The sequence below is a fragment of the Aspergillus versicolor genome, assembly GCF_001890125.1.
Source record: "Aspergillus versicolor CBS 583.65 unplaced genomic scaffold ASPVEscaffold_2, whole genome shotgun sequence".
NCBI classification, from domain to species: domain Eukaryota; kingdom Fungi; phylum Ascomycota; class Eurotiomycetes; order Eurotiales; family Aspergillaceae; genus Aspergillus; species Aspergillus versicolor.
In genome coordinates this window covers 4209055-4223315 of record NW_024467525.1, presented here as the reverse complement: position 1 = coordinate 4223315, position 14261 = coordinate 4209055, and the positions used below count along the sequence as shown (strand labels likewise).

Here is a 14261-nt window from a genome sequence, read left to right as displayed (position 1 = left end):
AGATATACACCCCCGCAAAAGACCTAGCAGTAGTCGCTCTTGTCCTCGCCACCATCCTGGCAGCCACTGCGGCAGTAAGTATAAAACGAGATATCGCCATTCTGTCCTCCGTTGCAGTGGAAAAGCGACTGGTTGATGTGACTGTTGTCTGTTGGCTGGTTGGCGTTGTCGAGGGCCTGGTTGACTTGGGCACCATATTTTCCTATATCCTTCTGTTAATTGTTTTTTCTTTTGGTTAAGGTCGAAACATACCAATGTCGAGAAGGTTCCAACCGCAGTAGTTGAGGCCAGTTTTGCAGTTCCGGGCAGCGACTAACGGCGTAAGTGTGCCAATGGCAGCGACAGCGAGAGCAGTGAATTTGACCATTTTGGTAGTTGTATGAGGTTTGAAAGGTTTATCTTTCGAAGTAGAAATAGAGGAGTGGTTGCTATCTGATTGAGTATTGGAATTGATGGTTTCTAGAGCGGGGATTGTCAACCTCTTTATACCTGGCGAGGACGCGGGCTTGAGCACTGTCTCTTGAATGGAATTCGGGACGAGTATAGTGCGTACTGCGCCCTCAATCACATGGTGGTAGGTCTATTTCTGTAGTTGTAAAGTCTCACGGCTCTTGGTAAATTGCTCGATCTGACGATAAACCGCGAGGGCCCACGAGATTTGTGAAATTACTGACAATAACACAGCTGATAGGGACAGAGAGCTCAACCACAGTGTGTCGTGGGCGAATCATCGCGAAGGCGTGAGGCTGTTGAAGGACCATATCCATCTGTATCTCGCCTGATCTGCAGATCTAATGCCGATCTGGGGTATACGACTCCGTACTCTGGGTAGCCGAACTACCCTTTGGGCCTTTCGTATTTCAGCCGTAGCTGATGCGGCGGGATCGACATATTGCGGACGCTACTCCGCAGTACGAGGGTAGGGCAAGATATCTGTGAATAGCCAGGGAAAGCAAAGAGTTGTTTGCCAGGGTCTAAGTGATAATAACCAGCCAGGTCAATTGTTTTAGGCGTGCCATTATCGATCTACATGGTCCCAAGCTATTCTCGCTATTAACATCCTCATGGGGACATGGAGACAACCAGGTCATGACTTTCTTCACAAACAGGCGAATATGAGTCCCCTTATCCACTTTTTAGCACTATCAAGCACCTGGGACCAGTGTGGATCACTATTCCAACTAGGCAAAAGCAACTCAACAGACTAAAAGACAGAGAGTATGCTAACACGAGAGCGAGGCCCAAGTCTGTATACAAAAATGGACCCCCCTACATCATGCAGTCCAAATGCATCACGCTGAATTCCGATAACATCCACAAGTCCTTGACTGATGGGAGCAAGCGCAACAATGAAGACCGAGCAAGACTTCCAAGCCCTGAGGCCAGGGGTTGGCACTGTAGCCGCAGCGACACTTGAGCAGCATGAGAGTCTTTCCTGTAGCAGGGATGGGGCTTGTTACGTACACAGGTCCAAGTGTTGCCGAGCGTTTGGTCGACAAGGTCATGGGTGTTGTTTTGCTTTCGTACGGTCTCCATTTTGATCTACATGGTAGATACAAGTCAGGATATATTCACCCCGTTGCTCAGTGCAATTTACCTACCGAGTTTTAAGTCAGTTTCAATCAAGATTGTCACGAGTGATACTGTCGTCAGTGGTGTAAAAATTATAATTGTTTGAGAAAAGTCTATTACTTCCGCCGGCTAGCGAGATATATATATACTGTACATGACTCAGCGGTGAGTGATGGATGACCTTCAATGCCAGCCTCATCCGAGTTTCCGGCAGACAACAAGGCTGAGGCCCGTGAATATGCATTGCAACCAATCTGGAAGTAGTGCTGCTTGAAGTCGCCCGTATGATTTGTAGGTTGTTTGCTTTTGAGGTCATGAGACGGCGGTAGCCATATGATAATACGCTTGGCATAACTATACTGCTTCACGGTATTATTTGTAAAAACAAAACTTTCCCATCCAAATGATCCGGATAATTGTTGGGGTACTGCCATTTGGGTTTAGTTATCACTACCATCCAGGAGCGTCTATGGTTCGCCATTTTGTTGTGTCTGCCTGGGGCGACATAAAGATGCCTCAGGCTTGCCAGGAGGGACGATGGCGGTAAACAATGACAGCATTCCAAGCCAAACAACCACGATAACCAGCAAACATCTCACTGTCCTTGCTGGTATCGCAATGTTGGAGCCCAGGTGATCTTAGTATCTGAGGCTCATGAGTATCATTGAATCTACCGGGTGCTGCTGCCACTAGATGCGGAAACTTGACGAACGCGCCAACTATAGACGTGACTTCGGTGCAGCAAACAAGAAGTCGTTAACCATTGTCCCAGCAGCTCTCGCCAACCCGAAGCTGAATACATAACCACCGCCTCCTGTACCGTATGCGTGCACAATGTTCTGTCCATCTACGACTTCCTTCTCGACTCGAACACCGGGAGATCGCCCTGGCCGGATTCCCACGTTGTCGCGGACAATCTCGAAGTCTGCCGGCTGAGCGCCGGGGAACACACCAGGGAGGTTCTCGTGGACGCGTCGAAGGATCTAATAATGTCAGCTGGGGCTGATGGACAGTGGCTATGACACTTACGTCGAGCTTGATGTCTTGATCGACCTCCGGATATCTGTCATATTGGTTAGTAGGGACGTTTGACCGCTGGGCGACACTTACGTTTGGTCGACCTGCTTTATTCCTCCGAGGATAGCTGTCCCGTCTAGGCGTGGTATAACGTATGTGTAGTCCTTGCCGTGCCGCATGAAAATCTTGTCATGTCGTGTCTTCACAAGCACAGTTTGGCCGCGGATTTGTTGTACTCCCTGGTCCGCAACGTCTGCGAGAAACTTTGCCCCGAAGCCAGTCGCGTTGACGAGCACCTCATGCCCAAAGCCCTTCAATTCGGACAGTGACTTCAGGTTCTTCCGTACAAACTTCACACCGGCAGCTTCGAGCTTCTTCCGGAGCCATGGAAGGAAGACGGCCGGTGTGATGACGACCGATTTATCTACCAATTAGCCTATGTAAACCCGTATGGAAAAGACAACTCACAGCTCATTCCAAGCTTGGTGCCCTTAGGCAACTCACTGGGCGACATTACGCGGAACTACCAACGTCAGCATCGCTTTAGCTTTTGTATCTCACCACTCACCTCTGGCATCAAATCCCGGTACCAGACTTTCTCCAGTGGTGTCTCATCCTGTAGGTCATGCATCTCGATGATCTGGTATAACTGTTAGAGCGACCCGTAAGTTTTTACAGCACGCCGTACCCGAACACTGGACTCCGGATCGCTCTTTGCAAGGCTCCACAAGTAAGAGAAGGAGTCTGCCTGTAGCTTCTGTTCGAACGGAGTTGACCCATCCAAACCAAGGAAGCAAGCGCCTGCCCAAGGACTGGACCATTCCCGACTTTCGCTGTCGCCCGGGAGGTTACGAGCGACAATCGTCACTTCGTTTGACCTCGAGAGCATGCTGGCAATAGCCATGCCGGTGATACTGTGCCATTGTTAGCACTGGCCATGAAACCTTGGAAGCACGTACCCGGCTCCGACAATAGTTATTTTCGGCATTATGGTTTATCAGTCCCAATGTTCACAGCTGATATGAGACTGGACTCGACTCCAATATCAGGCCTTTATACCGCTTATCCTAATGAGTTGGAGTAGATATCTCTCTGCCATCGGCTGTTCGGCCGCTAGTCCTAGGCCCCGAGTTCTCCTCCAGAGCGGCCTCCTAGCGCCCGACAATCGGCCGGCTTCCCTCCTATCACGATGCGACCCAGCCGGTTGGAGCACCCCTGCTATCTCCAAGTTGAAGATTTTGCGGGGAAATACGTATCAGTCCTTTATCACCAGGGCTGTCGGCCGCCTCCATTTCAACTTGTGGCTTTCTGTGCCTATCAGTGGCTGCGCGCTATAAATTGAGTCTTGTCCATGATGGAGTGACCAAAAACCATTCCGTCAATCCAGTGCTTGAGGTATATTGACCTACCATGGAGTCCCCAAGTGACGCAGTCATAGTAGGTGGCGATGTTCCTGAGAAGATAGCGGAGAATATTCCAAGGCCCTCGTCTGTACATGTTCGCCCAGGCAAGATCGAGAACACCAACTCGGAATATCTTCTGTTCCTGGAGCTCAATGAACATTTCTCTGGGAAGCGACTGCAGAAGTTGGTCCGGAAGGTCGAGTAAGTGTGTTGACTTCTTGTCATTTCTAAACTAACTCTTCAGTTTGCATGTCTTGCCGCAGCTGATTATAATTTACCTCATGTCATACATCGATCGAACAAATGTTGGTATGTATGTTCTCAATCACCATACTTCCTCATTTAACAGTTCACAGGGAATGCAAGACTCTTTGGTGTGGAACCTGATTTGGGCCTAAGCAGCCAGCAGTGGAATACCTGCCTGTCTATATTCTTTGTCACATACGCACTCGGGGGAGTACCGTCGAATATAGCACTGAAACGGTTTGGGCCGAAGATCTGGCTACCGGCTCTCCTACTATCCGTCTCATCCATTCTGGTTTTCACCTCCCTCCAGGTCAATTTCGGAGGCTGGGCGGCATTTCGCGTGCTCTTAGGAGTGTTTGAAGCAGGCGTGTTCCCCGGGTGTTCTTTTGTTCTTACCTCGTGGTACTCGCCTAAAGAGGTGCACTCTCGAATGGCGATTTTCTACTCCGGGGCTTCTGCTGCAGGGGCATTCTCTGGTCTACTAGCATACGGTATTGGTCAATTGGATTACACTTGGGGCTATCGAGGATGGAGATTCATCTACTGCATCGAAGGTAACTCACAAATCGGATACCACTTGAACGCAGTTGCTGATAGCCTTAGGGTTGTTCACTTTTCTCCTCGCACTCGGCGCATTCTGGTTCGTGTATGACACACCAGCCAAAGTAGGTGGATGGCTCACACCCGAGGAGAAACAATTCCTCATCCTCCGCCACAAATACTCCGCCGGGGGCGAGACAGGTGTGGCCGAAAAGTCAGAGTTCTCCTGGAAACACGCCGCCTCTGCGTTCAAGTCCTTCCACATCTACGCGACGGTGCTTATCGAGTTTACCCTCTGCGTCACTGTCTACGGATACTCCTTCATCCTGCCAACTATTATCAGCAATCTCGGGTATGACGCAGCCGAAGCCCAGGCGATGACAGTCCCTCCTTACGTGTTTGCGTGCCTGGTCACAGCCTTCTCCGGCTGGGCTGCTGATCGGTACCAACAAAGAATGCTCTCCGTCCTGCTGCCGAATCTCATGGCTCTCGCAGGATTCATTATCGTGCTAGTCAGTGTCAGATACCCCGCCGTTCCAGGAGTGACGCTATTTGGGGTCTTCCTCATCACCGGCGGGCTATACCCGATCTCCCCAGCAGTGACTGCCTGGATCTCGCTCAACTGCGCCGGAACAATGAAACGAGCCGTCGGCATTGCGGCCATGGTCAGCTTCTCACAGCTCGGCGGTGTAAGTCTCGTGAACTCGTACTACAGCATGTCAATTAACCAGTGTCCAGATTGTCGGCTCCAACATCTACATCTCCAGCCAAGCACCCACATATCCAGTCGGATTCGGAATAAGCATGGGAATGCTAGCTGTATTTGGCTGTATTTGGCCTGTGATTTATTATTTTATTCTCAAACGCATTAACGCCAAGCGGGCAGCGATGGATGAGAATGAGATTCGGTCGCGGTATACCGAGGAGGAGTTGTCAGAGATGGGCGATAGGAGCCCGTTGTTTAGATATGCCACTTGAGTAGTTCAAGATCACAATCGTGATGAGAGTTTGCAGATAATGCAATATACAAAACAATTTTCCACCCATACCCGATGGCTTGGGCCTTGACCCATCGGTCAGCCCGTTTAATGTCCTCTTATCCTGGGCCGGGTAGACTAGGCAGGTAAATGTACCATCTGTGGGACCTATTTTCGAGTCGTAATGTCAGCGGGGAATGAATATTTATATGATTGGGATTATACCATAAATTCAGTACACGCGGGCCTCTGATGGCTTTGGGTATAGTGAATGCTATAGCCATGGCAAAGCCGACGGGCTGGATATCGGTAATCGTTATCCATGGATTAAATCAACAATATCTATTATCTTAATTTTCCAGCTCATTGGCTGATTTAGTGCTTGATAAGGATCGAACGGAGTGACTCCAACTGCAATCTTCCCCGCATCTCGGGCTTCTTGTTTCCACTATCACGACAGCCGTCTGCACGACATCACAATGCAGGCCTCAAGCCCCCGAATAAACACTGCCTGTTATCGCTGTTACAAACGTAAAGTAAAGTGCTCGCGGGGTAAGCCTCCATCCCTGATTTCTCGGATTCAAGCATAACACATCCAGAAAAACCATGTCGGAATTGCCGCCTCGCAAATCGCGACTGCGAGTATCCCAACCGAGACCGCAATGTCTCCGTTGCTGAGAGTTATCTTCGCAGCCTGGAGGCCAGAGTTGCAAATATTGGACATGGTATCCCGGCTGGCCATCCTCCGCTTACTCCGGTGGATGTGAATCTCGCACCGAGCACAGAACCCCAAGTCGTTGGTAGCAATCTATCAGACCCGCTTGTCGAAGACCCGACGTCGGAGGTATTTGTCTCTGGCTTGAAGCAACTGCATTCGCCGACCATTGTGCTCGCTGGACCTGAATTCCCTACGGTTGGGGCTAGTCCGTTCATTGAGACCCAGTCTGTACAGCGGCAGGCGTATGAGTACTACCATCTCGACTCTGATACCTTAAGTAAGAACAGAATCGCTTTTCGTGATAAAGACTAACAAAACCAGATCCTCCCTGCTCTTTCAAACTTCCGCCATACCCGTACGCCCTCACCCTGCTAGACCGGTTCGCCGTGTTCATTGGTCATGATTGGCATTGGTTCAAACGAGAGACGTTCCGGAGGAGGCTCGAGCTTACATACAAAGACCCCAAAGCAAAGGAACTAACTGATAGACTCTGGCTATGCCGCCTGCTTGTTGTATTTGCGCAAGGGGAGACCTACAACTCTGAGTTAGCGCCAGAGATCCGACTGGGAGATGGAGCTACTCCAGATACATCAACAAATAGTGATAGCCAGGTAGCACCAGGAACGGAGTTCTTTGAACAGGCGTTGTCTCTTTTGAATGTTCGCTATGAGGACCCTTCCATCGAGCAGGTCGAAGCGCTGAATCTGGTGGTAAGTATACATTTATGACGACTCAAACAACACTGACGAAGGACAGGCCTTTTACTCCTACAGTCTGAATCGGAAAAAGGCAGCATACATGTACGCGGGATTGAGTGTTCGAATGTCCAACATGCTAAAATTGCATAAACCGTCCTCGCCAACGTCAGAGGTGGAACATCGCAAGCGAATCTGGTGGACAACGTACTGCATTGATCGGATGACAAGCACCGAGATGGGCCTCCCGCCTGCTTTCCAGGTTCAGCAAGTAGAGCAGACATATCCTGATGATTCCATGCTCTCTCCAGAGGAAGCCAAAGAGTTTTATGATGCCGAGACATTGACGACACAGGTCCAACTGGCGTTTATCCACGCCGATATCTGCGAGAATATGCGGAGTATCCGGAAAGACAACACGACAAATGTCGGCGATCTAACTCGGTCCATTCTCCATAGACTGGAAGAAGTGCGAGCACGCCTGCCACCGCGCATGTCGTTCAATGTGGACAACGGGATGCCACCGGCAATGAAACAAATGCCCGATCGATGTCTGGCGTCAGTCTACCAGCGATATCACCAGGTATCCCCCACCGGTATCACCATATTCAAATTCAAGCTAATAAGGTACCTCTAGTGTTTTGTCCTCCTTCTACGCCCTCTCTTCCTCAAACAAATCAGCTACCTCCTCGCCGGCGACACAGTGAAAGCATACCAAGACGACCTCAAATTCCTCACAAACACCTGTCTCCGAGCAGCGCGAACAAACCTGAAAATAATAATCGATCTGCGCGGCTGCGAGCGAATGAGTATGCCAGCCTCGCCTCCTAGAGATTGCACTGAAATGAAATGCTGATAGATCGTGACAGCCCGCTTCGGTTTCTGGGAAAGCCTGCATCTCTTCTCGGGTCTTATGATACTCTCTCTGGCTATGTCAGTGAATTCGCGGTGGCCTGGCAGTTGCGAAGAAAAGTCCGATGATAGGGATACATATGACACGGCGAAGCAGCTTCTCGACGAAATGATCAACGCTGGGAACCTTGGATCGAAGGGCCACGGGCAGATGCTGGCAGATGTAGAGGCGTTTCAGAATGGACTCTTCACTGTGCATCCTGGGGCTGTTGACTTCCAGTGGGATGTTGACGAGTGGATTAACCAGTTGCTGGGGGCGTAGAGAGACCTGGTCAAAGTATAAAGTCGCAGTCTGCTGTAAAGGACAATATATGTTGGCTTCTGAGAAGAACCTCTTGAAAGCATGATAGACTATGGATGTCGTCCATACCAACCAATAACAGATCTCCACGTTCCAGTACGTGGAGATGTAAATGAATCCAGGCCGTCCTTCCATCTTAGACACAACCCGCAGATCTGTGAGGGCACTGCATGAACCGTGATCCGATCTCGCGATCTCCCGCACGGCCCGCGTCTGAGCAACAATGACCGTGGTATTGGCGGGACATGGTGCTTGATGTGATGTAATTTTAAGTGGTTTAATTGCAATGTTTCCTGAGTTCGGCTGGTGCTAACTTGCAGATCTGGTTGGGAATCATGCTGTATTATCTCACCTAATGACACAAGTAGTGGCTTTGTGCTTGTGAAAGACCTTGACACGAAGCTATAAAGAAAACTTCATCTCCGTCTTCTACACCACCCATTGGAAGTATGAGTGACTACACCGGCCCTGGCATCTACATCCTCGAGTCCGTCGCTACAAACACTGTGGTGAACCTGACGGGCTCATACAAGGCAGACGGAACCGAAATCATCGGCTCGTCCGTATCCTCTTTACAACTATTCCCATCCCAACGGGTCGATACTGACTGTTGATAGCCAGAAGTCCGGCACTGCCAACGAGAGATGACAGATTGCCCACGCCGGTGATGATGAGTACTTCATCATCAATGGCGCAACCGGCATAAAGAACATCCCAAGCTGACTATGATATAGGGGATAACGTCGTGCTCACGTGAAACCTACACCCGCTTACAAACAAGAACATCCGCTGGAAGATTACGGCGGCCAAAACCGGAGCCGGAGGATATGTGTATGTTGCTGATCTGAGCTGCCCTGAACATGCTAACCCGGGGAGCATGGGGGGAAGAACCAGGAGTGGCTTCTCAAGCTTCCAGGCACTCCTGCCTCTCTTTATTAAGGTGGGGGGAATAATCGATGATGACGGTGACGGTATATAAGAAATAAATAAAGTTTATGACTTTGTACATCATGTTCTGTTTGATAGTAATACCGTACCCGTATAGCTCGGATAAGAATGGGAATAACAAGCGAATAATGTCAGCATGAAGATCGCGGCGCACTCCGCCAGCTCCATCTTCCCCGCCCCCGGACCCATTCCGCTTCTTCCTCCCAACAATTTCTCTCTCCTCCCCATCATCACAAGCACACCTCTCACAATGGTCACCCGCGGGCGCCCAAGCAAAGGCTGCCATGGCTGCCGATCGCGGAAGATCGCCTGCGACCAGACCAGGCCGCATTGTCTGCAGTGCAAGCGCGACGGCCACGTCTGTCCGGGCTACCACGATACCCTGTCGTTGATGTTCCAGGACAGGAGCCTGCAGACAGTGGGCAGGCCCACTGCTTCAAAAAGGAAAACGAAACCGAAGACGACGAAGAAATCGCGCGATGCTGGCAACGCGCAGTCTGCAGGCTCAGGCTCAGCTGCTGTCTCACCATCGAGTGTGCTGGACAGACGGGCATCAACATCAACATTAGAATTAACACCGACATCGACATCTAGCTCGCCGTATTCCTGGCAGGACGGAGGAATAGATCAATTAGAAATACTGCGCCCGTCGTACCAGCCGACCCGCGACGAAGCGATCAGCTGGTTCCTGCGCCATAACGCATGGTCCGGCGCACTGTTCATGATCGATTTCGACCCGGGGGTCCTCGCCCGAACGAATGTATCGCTGGGCGAAAGGACCAGGATGGCGAGTTTGGTTGCTGCCGGATCGGCAATGCTTGCTCGGGCACGGCGTAATGGGGGGAGTGCTCTGCAGTTGCAACAGAATGCCTCGCGCGAGTATAGTCAGGCACTCACTCTCATGTCGCAGGCTGTTATAAACCCTGTCGAGTCAAGAAGTAATGCGACATTGTCTGCTGTACTGTTACTGGCGCTTTTTGAGGTATGTTCTGATCAGCTTATCTTTAGACCTGACTAACATGTCCAGCTTATAACGAATCGAACGATGGGCACGGTCGAAAGCTGGACGAGACATATCTACGGGGCTTCTGCACTGCTGGACATGCGGACCCAGGAAGAGCTGCAGAATACAGAAAGTCTCAGCCTTTTTATCCAGTTACGCTTCCAGATTGTATGCCCACCAGTCCACCACAATATGGCTGCCACCACTAACCTTATACAGATTATAAGCTGCCTGCAATGCGGACTCCCTGTCCCCGAATCCCTCCTGGACTGCAACAAGATCGCAATGTATCTCCGCCCCCATATGGAAGGCTACTGCGACCGCGTCATCTACATCACCGGCCAGCTTTCCAACCTGCGCGCCGAGATCATCAGCGGCGGGCTCTCAGACATCGGCGAGATCCTCTCAAGAGCCTACTCCATGGAAGCAGCCCTCACAGCGTGGGTTGCCTCCGGTCCGCCCGAATTCCTATACACTACGATCGAATACCCACCGTCACAACCACAGCCAGCGTTCTCCTGGAGCACAACATCCGGCTGCACCCCGCCCCTGTACAAAAACCGCTACCACCTATACAATGACCTCTGGATCTGCCACACCTGGAACCAATACCGCTACTCACGCATCCTGCTGTGCGAAATCATCATCGGCTGCCTCCGCCGCATCTCCCGACCGGCTGGCCTGGTTCCAGGGAAAGACCTACAACGACAGTGCACCGAATTACGAAAGACAACCCGCGATCTGGCATTGGACATATGCGCCAGCGTCCCATACCATCTTGGAGCCGATTCCCTCCTCGGCTCCGGCCGCGGTATCCCCGCATCCCAAACATATATTGGCGCTCTGTTACTTCTCTGGCCATTAGCCGTCGCCGGCGCCACCGAGTGCCGAGGGCACCCGATGCGGCTATGGGTGATTGAATGTTTCAAAATAGTCGGCCATGCGATGGGCATTGACCAGGCCCTTGCGGTAGTAGAAATCATGGAGATCGAGGCCGGATATTTCGAGGACCTGGATGACGCCGAGGACGGCAGTATCATTTTCCTCGAGACGGACCGCACGCGGAATAATCGGTTTGTTATTAGTGCTTGGAGCTCGATGCTCAAAGCCTGTTAGCCATGTATGCAGTATGCATCTATCGATGGCTCTCCTGGATAGATAGACAGGAATAATGTAACAAGGCCAGTTTCGCAGACGAAACGTGCAATTTCCGCGAGTTCGAGCCACGATATCAGCACCCAACGAGACTGATCTATACGATATGACAGATGACAGCAAGTCGACGTTTCATACCAGCCTCGACAATCCAGCTCAAGACCACTGACTCGCCAAAGGGTTCGCTGCATGGGACAGGTTCCCGTTTCACGATCGCATTGGAGCCCATCAGCCCGATTCATTGGGTCGACCCACTGACTATTGCTTCCTCCTGATGATCCATACCATTGACGATTAAACGGCCCATCACAGAGGCATTCTTGGCGAATTATATCTCCCACAGCAAGGCAAGCAAATGCCAGGCTCAATCTTGATCTCTTAAGCGATCCTCGGCTGGAATAGCATTCCGGCTTAAAAGGCATTACGCCCCTTTTCCCGCAATTCTGGTACACGCTCATCAAGAAGAACAATACAGTCACTATGCGTCTCGCCTTCAACGTTCTCAACGCCGCCCTGGCCATATCCACTGCTACAGCCGCACAGGACACGATCGACCGCGACGTCGTGATCCTCGGCGGCGGTGCAACAGGGACCTACGCGGCCGTCCAACTCCGCGCACAAGGGAAATCCGTCGCGCTCGTCGAACAGAAAAGCCGACTCGGAGGCCACGCAGAGACGCTGTACCTGCCGAACGGAAAGCACGTCAACTACGGGGTAGAGGGCTACTTCAACAACGAGCTCTCAAAGGACTTCTTCTCGCAGCTAAACGTCGAATACGAGCCTCTCCTCCCGGGCTCGTTCATCTCGCAAAACGTCAACTTCGACACCGGCGAGCGCGTGCTTCCATCAAGCGAACTCCTCACAACAGTCGTCGCGGCTACACTGTATCGCAACGCGATTGAGCAGTTCGACTACCTCTCCACAGGCGCATACTACCTCCCCGATGAGATCCCCGAAGTCCTGCTGCGGCCCTTCCGCGAATTCGTCGAGGAACACGCCCTCCAAGGCGCACTGAACCTGATTTTCACTTTCGCCGAGAACGTCGGCAATATCCTCGACCAGCCGCTCATCTACGTGATCCAGAACTTCGGCGTCCCGCAGATCGACGCCCTCCTGCAGGGCGGGTACATCACGCCGAAGAACGGGACGGACGAGCTCTTCAACGCCGCAGCGAACTACATCGACGACTCGACTAACATCTTCTACGACAGTATCGCCACGCACACCGATCGCTCAGAAAAGGGCGTGGAGGTCACAATCCAAAACTCCAAGACGGGCTCTAAGAAACTGATCCGCGCAAAAAAACTACTCATCGCATTCCCGCCAACCCTCTCTAAACTGGAAGGCTTCGATCTCGGCGACGAGGAGAAATCTCTCTTCTCGAAATGGACACATAAGAACTACTACGCCGCGGCGATCACCAACACCGCCATCCCCGACGGGTTCAACATCCTCAACACAAACCCAGACAACCAACCAGGGAGCCTCCCCACAACACCCTTCCAATGGTCCTTCGAATACTCCGGCGAGCCGGGGTACTTCATGTCCAAGATCGTGGGCGAGGATAACCTCACTGAATCCGCGGCGCGGGAGATGGTAATCAACGACATCAAGCGGATGAGCAAGGCAGGAACATTCAAGATCGAGGACGGTCGAGAGCCGGAACTTGCGGCCTTTGCGTCGCATTCGCCTGAGACGTTGATGGTGCCGATTGAGGATATTAAGAACGGGTTTTATAAGCGGCTTTATGGGTTGCAGGGCGTGAAGAGCACGTATTATACAGGGTATACGTTCTGCACGGACTATTCGACCCCGTTGTGGAATTATACGAGGAGTGTGGTTGATAGTATGGGGTTGTAATATTATAACGAGTATATATGAATGTTTGGTGTAAATCTATTATGATTTAGATTATTGCTACCTTCATTCAATATGTCAATAAAAGAGAAGAAATGGAAGCACATGCAAAAAAAGAAGTATCATAGGATTAGGCTGTATAGTCTCCTGCACGGCAGTCTTTACTACAGGGTAAATGGTAATCTACTAGCACTAGCCTTGAATATCGGGTCTCGGAAAACCATCTGTTTTATGCTGCAGTCGTAGCTCATATCCAACTATAAACAGGTGTATTTACATATATTTCTCCACCTGTTTCTTCTTCGTCCGATCAATAATATCAATCCACTGAGACTTCAGACCCTCGCGAGTAAGTATAGGATCTATCGCCTTGCGGTGGCCATCCTGTATAAGGATATCTATGACTCCGTTGGCGGCTCCAGTGGCCAGGGAAACGCTCGTGCTACTGGCGCACTTCTTCCCGTGACTGCAGAAAGGCAACCTAGTTTCTGGCCATGAACATCACCTTGCCAGCTTACGACTTCACGCTACCAATTATCAGGGTTAGGCACGCCTTTGTCGTAGTTAGGTAGTCAGCCCTGGACCATTGTTATCGGAATATATAAATGATGCGTACCAGAACAGAGCCAAGCCATGGTATTCATCTCGAACATGGCTCCGCATTTGCCCTACACCGAATTTTAGAACCGATAATCCATCTAAGAAAAGTTCGTTTCAACAAAGTCGACGAGAGGTTTGTTACACGGTCGGCTCGACGGCTTTCTTTGTTCCCTGGTCTGTAGGATACGCCAAAAGTAGCATGCCGAGCCCACTCCCGTCCACGGTCCCTACCTATAACGACCCACCAGGGACGCAAGTCGCCGTTGAGTGGGTTACAGCCATCAGACCCAGGCTGCTGAACAATCCCGGAACCCTTG

The 14261-nt window shown here is 51.1% G+C and overlaps 7 protein-coding genes across 7 annotated transcripts; 5 read left to right on the top strand and 2 right to left on the bottom strand.

Annotated features, from left to right (window-relative positions):
- Positions 1–23: 23 nt before the first annotated feature.
- On the bottom strand, positions 24–367 carry ASPVEDRAFT_81045 (uncharacterized protein; the record flags this gene model as incomplete). Its single annotated transcript, XM_040816968.1, has 2 exons — positions 24–202; positions 253–367. 2 exons carry the CDS (start codon positions 365–367, stop codon positions 24–26), a joined length of 294 nt encoding a protein of 97 aa, XP_040665198.1.
- A 1800-nt stretch (positions 368–2167) lies between these two features.
- On the bottom strand, positions 2168–3577 carry ASPVEDRAFT_148510 (FAD-dependent oxidoreductase; the record flags this gene model as incomplete). Its single annotated transcript, XM_040808164.1, has 7 exons — positions 2168–2555; positions 2602–2635; positions 2683–3013; positions 3058–3112; positions 3158–3229; positions 3278–3503; positions 3549–3577. 7 exons carry the CDS (start codon positions 3575–3577, stop codon positions 2292–2294), a joined length of 1011 nt encoding a protein of 336 aa, XP_040665197.1. The 3' UTR covers positions 2168–2291.
- Positions 3578–3999: 422 nt separating this feature from the next.
- On the top strand, positions 4000–5821 carry ASPVEDRAFT_60462 (uncharacterized protein; the record flags this gene model as incomplete). The annotated part of the gene is made up of 6 exons (XM_040815528.1): positions 4000–4026; positions 4174–4193; positions 4237–4301; positions 4349–4792; positions 4842–5467; positions 5517–5821. The coding sequence occupies 6 exons, from the start codon at positions 4000–4002 to the stop codon at positions 5754–5756; spliced, it is 1422 nt and encodes a 473-aa protein (XP_040665196.1). The 3' UTR covers positions 5757–5821.
- A 413-nt stretch (positions 5822–6234) lies between these two features.
- Positions 6235–8342, top strand: ASPVEDRAFT_26248 (uncharacterized protein; the record flags this gene model as incomplete). The annotated part of the gene is made up of 6 exons (XM_040809877.1): positions 6235–6307; positions 6355–6750; positions 6795–7183; positions 7230–7751; positions 7806–7977; positions 8038–8342. 6 exons carry the CDS (start codon positions 6235–6237, stop codon positions 8340–8342), a joined length of 1857 nt encoding a protein of 618 aa, XP_040665195.1.
- A 488-nt stretch (positions 8343–8830) lies between these two features.
- On the top strand, positions 8831–9138 carry ASPVEDRAFT_81042 (uncharacterized protein; the record flags this gene model as incomplete). The annotated part of the gene is made up of 3 exons (XM_040816967.1): positions 8831–8940; positions 9003–9055; positions 9116–9138. 3 exons carry the CDS (start codon positions 8831–8833, stop codon positions 9136–9138), a joined length of 186 nt encoding a protein of 61 aa, XP_040665194.1.
- A 441-nt stretch (positions 9139–9579) lies between these two features.
- ASPVEDRAFT_124541 (Zn(II)2Cys6 transcription factor) lies at positions 9580–11448 on the top strand (the record flags this gene model as incomplete). The annotated part of the gene is made up of 3 exons (XM_040806188.1): positions 9580–10311; positions 10357–10500; positions 10552–11448. The coding sequence occupies 3 exons, from the start codon at positions 9580–9582 to the stop codon at positions 11446–11448; spliced, it is 1773 nt and encodes a 590-aa protein (XP_040665193.1).
- A 406-nt stretch (positions 11449–11854) lies between these two features.
- ASPVEDRAFT_38859 (uncharacterized protein) lies at positions 11855–13509 on the top strand. The gene is made up of 2 exons (XM_040811786.1): positions 11855–11905; positions 11963–13509. The coding sequence occupies exon 2, from the start codon at positions 11968–11970 to the stop codon at positions 13345–13347; it is 1380 nt and encodes a 459-aa protein (XP_040665192.1). The 5' UTR covers positions 11855–11905; positions 11963–11967; the 3' UTR covers positions 13348–13509.
- The last annotated feature ends 752 nt before the right edge of the window (positions 13510–14261 follow it).